Source organism: Corvus brachyrhynchos, unplaced genomic scaffold (assembly GCF_000691975.1).
Source record: "Corvus brachyrhynchos isolate BGI_N302 unplaced genomic scaffold, ASM69197v1 scaffold5, whole genome shotgun sequence".
In the NCBI taxonomy this organism is placed as follows: Eukaryota; Metazoa; Chordata; class Aves; order Passeriformes; family Corvidae; genus Corvus; species Corvus brachyrhynchos.
The window spans coordinates 12,394,720-12,401,150 of record NW_008238321.1 but is presented as its reverse complement, the minus strand read 5'-3'; the positions used below and the strand labels follow the sequence as shown (position 1 = coordinate 12,401,150).

The following is a 6,431-nucleotide window of genomic DNA, read 5'->3' as shown; positions in this document are numbered from 1 at the left end:
TGTGTCCGGCCCCAGAGCCAGCCCCAGGGCGGAACACGGCCGGTGTGCGGCACCTAACCCTGTGTCCGTGTGTAATACAGCTCCGGGACACCGAGCCCTGTCACGGCTTGCTTCACACATCCAGGATCTCTCCCACCTCCCGGCAGTGCCAGCTCAGCTCAGCACCTCCCCAACCCTTCCCAGATCTCCTTCTTGACTGAAAAATGCATTGATGCCTTTTTCTGTACATTCACAAAGAGCAAGGCTTCAAGTAGTTTCTCTTTAGTCTGTATTTACCTATTCAACAGTTACAATGGACACTGAAGAGAGTTCACTTTAAAACAGTAATCTTTTAAAACATTAACACAGGTTTTAGCTTTTTAAAGAAAAAAAGTTCAGTTTTAAAAAAGGAGGGAGAGGTCATAGAAAAGCACAAACAATTCAGGCTTATTTACAGAGTCAAACTCAGCATATTCAGAGTGATTTTGTATACAGGCAGACAAACATTCATAAAACCAGATGTGCTACAGGGCTCCACGACAACAGCAGTTTCCAGAACAATCAGCTGTTAAGGTTACACACACCTCCACTCATTTTCTACAGTCTCAGTGCAATGAGTTTACACTACAGCTAAATAACTGAACTACAAATTTATATATTCTGGACCCCTACTCAACACATTCTCAGGTACATGCAGCCAACAGAAGCAAACAGATTCAGTGAGACAATGGAACCACTTCTGCCCCCATTTTGGATGTGGACCCTCAGCTATGGCCATTCTCACTCAGCTAATTGTCCTCCTGCCACCAGGATCAGTAGTAACAAGCCTCCAAAAAGCATCAACCTTCAGAAATGCCTTTCACACTTGCTGCAGCCGCAATCAGTGATCAGCAAAACTAACAGTAACAGAAATACCATCAGGCATTACAGCTCTGCTGTTGGGATAGTTATGCACAGGGTCTCTCAGTTTGATGAGACACTGAACAAGCTCCATACACCAAAGGAGAGGATCTTTCAGACAGGACCAGCTCCAGGCTGCAGAACCCTACTCAGCACAGCAAGAGACAAACCCACAGCAGTTGCTGGAGTGACTTTTTCACTTCATCAGGGAGCCAATTAAAAAAAAAAAAGTCAGTGAGCAATACAACTTCTATTGTCTTAATTATACATTAATTCTCAACACTGTTCCCAAGAAAACCTTTTACTAGAGTGAACAGCAGTTAAGTCTTCATTCATTCTTCTTTTCCTTGTGCTTGAGAAGTTTGTTGATCTCCCTTTTCGCCATTCCAATGTACTTTGTGATGATCCCATGTTGGTTTAGTCCAGGAAACAGCAACAAGAAACTCACTAGAGAGGAGAAAGAAAAAAAAGAATTAATACTCCATTAACAAGCTTCTATCACTCCGCAGTTCTTTGCTTCTCTTAAAACCCATCAACTGCTTGAAAAGAGAAAAACATAACCCTGCAACAAAAACACCCCACCACACTTAATCAGAAATGGCTGCTACCAGTCTCAATCCATTTCAGGCAGCTAACAAAAAAGTTCCTTGTTTTTTGCATGCTCACACTTACCAATAAGATAGGTCAGAAAGAGATTGTGAACTTGCTGTCCAATCCAGGCAACCACAGCAAGAGTGAAGAGCATGGTCATGAAGTACTAAAAAGTGAAAAGGGAAGAGTTACCACAAACTCGTTGGGGATTCTCCCTTCCCTTCAGTATTTGGCACTACTTCAACATTTAAAACTAACTCGAAGCTTTCTGGCTCTTCTACACCTGATACCTATGCACATGTGTGTTAAAATTGAGATTACAGGATTACCTGTAGCTGTACATTCTCACTTATTTTCAGACCATCAGCTGGACAGGGTGCTCATTCTTTTTTGCCCAGATGTCCCTTAGTGCCAGACCGTGCCATCCCCACACACTGCACCCAAAGCTAGCTTGGGGACAGTGGCTCAGTAGCTCATGTACCAGCTGACACACTACTAGAGATACACTGCTTTGGACAGTTTATGCACACTGGAAACAGCCTGTTTCCAAAAATTTACCTATCCAGAGAAATTCAGTGTTCCTTTATCTTATTACCACGGGTATGCTCCTAAACTGCACAGGACTGCAAGTTTTTAAGTCTTGTACCTTGCCACTCCAGGTCTGAATAAACGTGTGACCAGTACCAAGTCACAGCCAGAACTGCCAGGTCTTGGTTTGGAACACCAGTTCATTCAGTGCTAAAACACTTCAGACAAAGCTAAATCAAACAAAATCTTAAGACAAAAGAGATTAATTCCTAGAACTCAATACCATTTTAGGCTTTTCTTCCTTCAGAGTGAAGAGACGCTTCCACCAGCCAACAATCCGGCGACGAGATTTCACCAGGTTGCTGCAGATCTCATGAAACCTTTGCTGCTGTTCCGTGGTCCTTTTATCAGAGGGAGGGAAAAAATACAGAAATAAGAATTCAAGGTTTAATTTAAAATCTTAAAAAATCTCTCATGGCTTTTTTCTAGCAGTAAAAATGTATCCAGTGCTTATCCTGGCATTTGCTTTGCTTGGTTTGATACCTCCAATTGAACACTGCAAGGGAAGTGCCCAGGTAATCTTCCTGTATGCTGACTCCATTAAACTGCCTCCCAAAGAGCAACCACATTCAAACCAAAGACTACTGATCTTAATCTGATACCAGGGTGATACACACAAGTAATCATATCTACATAAGAACATTTGTCCACTAGTCATCTTAAAAATTCACCTTTAACTCAAAATTTAATTCAAATTAGGTTCTTCTTCAAGTTACTGCTCTTATACAATCCTTGCCCTTTTTCAGACCTGTTTTAATCACAATCACGTTCATACTCTTCGCATTACTCTCTCCCTTCATCACATTTATTGCTGCCTCTTTCCAAACATACAATCAATATTCTACATAATTTTACTTCCTAGTATCTATTATCCATTAATTACTAAAATCTAGTTTAGCAGAACTAACTAGCATGCTTAATGGAGAGTACAGGATGTGCCTACTTCTTCAAAAAATCTTACTTTTCCAGAAGAAAAGGAACACTAAAGGTATATTGTAGCATCTTCCAGAAAAAGAATGAAGAACACCTTGCCACTGTCCTCACTTCCTGTATTAAAGAGATTGCTGATTTCCCACTACAGTAACTCTACAAAGTAACCATCTGATATCTGCAAATCAGATATCTATTTTGATAAAGATCATATTTACACTCAAGAAACTGTTTTAATTGAAGCTTTCCTCACCACTTATTAGAGCCAAAGATTCGAGGAGCAAGAGCAGGAACCAGGTAATCAGCCAGACAGAGGAACATAACGAAACAGGAGACGCCTGAGAGAACTGATGGGTCCAAATAGTAGATCATCCTGCAGAAAGAAGAGGAATTATTTCTGAATGCTCAAACCACTAAACACTAGACATGCTTGGTCACTTCTTCAGTCTGGCTCAGAACTTCCAATAGTAGACCTACTCTCTTGCCTAACATCACACAAAATTACAAAAAATATATTTTTCTCTTAATATACCAGATAAGAATATGCTACAAGCAAATCAGGTACAAAGTTCAGTAGAAGTAAAAATTCATCGTTATTATTCTGTCAGAAATTGGCACACAGTGAACTTAACACTGATTGAGGGATGAGGATGAGTGAGGGAACACATGAAATAACCAGGCAGAGTAAAAGCTCTAATTTTGTTGTTCAAGTCACAGAACTCAGATCCACTAGAGGCTGTCATTTGCTCTGTCTCTCCTGGGAGAGCCAGCCAAACCTGTTCTGGACAAGAGGCCTTCAATCTCCACTTAGGACAGTGCTGCATTTTCCATATTCAGTTTGCCATCACTCAAACACAGAAGGACAACTGGGTAAGAACCAGCTCGTCTCCTAAGAGTCTGATAACACCCAGCTGGGCCCTCTGCTACTCAACTGTACTTCACAGAACTTCCTGAACACTGAAACAGTAAAAGCAAAGAAAGGACCCAGTCCACAGCAGGGCCAGGTGTTCTGTACATCTGCACAGTGCTACTGTGCTGGATGTTTGAGGTCATTCTGATGAATTCAGAACCTGAAGTAGTTCTGCATTTTCACAAAGTATTATTCAGCACAAAATCTTTCCTGCTATAATCACAGAATTTACAACAGAATACCCTCAACTTCACACAATTACTTATTTTAAAAGTTACCTTTCAGTGTCATTTGACCTCCATTCTCATCACTTCCCCTGAAGACCATAACATTTATATTAGCCAAAAGACCAATCATCCCTGCCTCACCTGGTTCAACATTTATTTTTGTAACTCTTCTCCTTACTGCAGGAACAGATACAACTGCAAAACTGCAGAGCTGGCATGAACTGCTGTCTGTGCAAGGCAGGTCAGGTCATCTTGACTACCATGTTACATAAAGGCACGTCCACGTGCCTCCAGCACCTCCAATCAGACAGACAACATCCTCTCACCCTGCTGACTGGAAGTTACCCGCAGTCTTCCTTTGTCCCCTTCCTCAAAAGACATAATAGAGAATGTAAAAAAACCTGGGTTGTGCAAAAAACCATGAACCTATCCTAAACACCACAGCAACGATGCAGAATAGGGTGTTTCGCCCTATGGAAACAGGCTTTCCATAATGATACTGCCACTGGTGTGGAGGGGGAAAACCAAGGGAGATCATGAGACCTGACTAAGAAGCAGGGTACAAAGAATGAGGGCAGAACATGAATGCACCACGGAAGAACATTCAGCTGAGCACAGTAAAAATCCCAGCAACTACTGCTGGCATACAGCTTTTGCAGAAAGCACTCTGAGCAGGATGTGACTCGTGTTACTTCCTGTTTTCAATACTTCTGTTTTCAATTTCCAACAAAGTTCACATGCTTTAAGAAACAGAACCTGGAGTAAAAGCCTTTCTATGAGACTTCTCTAGATATCCTACTGACTTTCTTAATAGGTTTGGTACCAGCCACGAAGATGCAATGATGTTCCAGGCTCCCTTCAGTACCTTCAGTACCAGTACCTTCAGAAGGTACTTACAGGAAAGAGAAGGAAACAACACTCATCAGTGCCAGAGGAAACCAGGCTCGCTCCCAGCGAAGAACTTTATCGGTCATCAAGATCACTTCTCCCCATCCTTGCAACTGCTCTTCCAAGCTTGCAGTTTCACCAGCCTACACAGAGAGAGAAGAAAACTCCTTTACCAACCAGAGTATCAAATTAATTCACACTGAAGTTGCTAAAAAAAACCCAGTGCAATAATTAAAGATCTCAGTCACCAACCTGAGTAATTAAATTAGTAATAATATTGTGAGTTTTGTACTAAGTTGTGACATTGTAGCAGTGATACTTTAAAACAGTCAAGATCCTAGCAGCATGTATAGGCCAAACAACACCTCCTCCCAGATTGTTTTCCAACACCACCTCCCAAGGTGTTTTCCCCAATCTCCCATTGACCGTACCCCATCCCCCCATATTAGTAGCAAGTTAGGTTCTAAAGCCTAGCTAAAGCCTCTCAAGTTTTCAGTGTCAACACCTGGAAAACTGTAACATGAGAACTATTTTAAAATAAATGTATTTTCCAAGACAACTCTACCACAGTAAACTGAAGCTTTCTAGCTGCTGTCCAATGCCAATTTCTTATTATGAGGAAGATGGATAAAGACTCAGAATCCACAGTAAAGTTACCCAACTGATCACATTTGGCCTGCAAAGCAAGTTTTCCCACAAGCTGCCCAAGACAGCCTTTAAATTCCACTTGCTATGTGATTCCTACATTCCTCCCTACACTCTCCTGTAAGGAGGCCCCACCTGTGCTGCCATCAGCTTGTTAAGCAGTTCACCTGAGGTGTTCCACATTTAACGGAGCTTAACAGTCTCCCCCCGCAGTGGGATATGGCATCTCAGAGATTACAAAACTCAGGTAACCGTGAACAGAACCGACTGCTGCCCAAGCAGTAAGAAGTGAAAAGTCATGAAGACACGCATGTCTTGAAGACACGTTTCACTCTCAGCTATGTGCTACACTTAATTACAATTAGAACTCCGACACCACCACAATAACAAGGACAATACCGTTCCGTGGACTTTCCGCGAACTCTGGAGCTTCGCTCCAAGCTCTGAGCTCCCGGGGCTGCTCCCCGAGCTCAGCCTGGGTGTGCAGCACCGCAGCGCTCAACCAGCCTCTGCCCCTACACAAGCTTTTAAAGCGATTTTCCCATTTCCCACGGCAGCCGCTTACCAGTTCAGGCATAACTATATATATATCTCCTTGTGTTTAGTTAACGATTCAAGCCTACTTTGGCACATTTAGTTAAGCTGATCACCCAGAGCCTGCCTCTGTCCCGTATCGCTGCGGCTTCACACACAGACACAGACTGACACAGACAGACAGACAGACGCATTCGGGGTAACGCCAAGCGCTCCTGGGGGCTCCGGCCCGCGAGCAG

General features: G+C 42.7%; 1 protein-coding gene across 1 annotated transcript; it reads right to left on the bottom strand.

Moving 5' to 3' along the window:
• Positions 1-251: 251 nt before the first annotated feature.
• ARL6IP1 (ADP ribosylation factor like GTPase 6 interacting protein 1) lies at positions 252-6,250 on the bottom strand. The gene is made up of 6 exons (XM_017734213.1): positions 6,224-6,250; positions 5,023-5,156; positions 3,242-3,361; positions 2,282-2,399; positions 1,552-1,636; positions 252-1,326 (listed from the first exon to the last, which is right to left on the bottom strand). Exons 1-6 carry the CDS (start codon positions 6,233-6,235, stop codon positions 1,208-1,210), a joined length of 588 nt encoding a protein of 195 aa, XP_017589702.1. The 5' UTR covers positions 6,236-6,250; the 3' UTR covers positions 252-1,207.
• Positions 6,251-6,431: the final 181 nt, after the last annotated feature.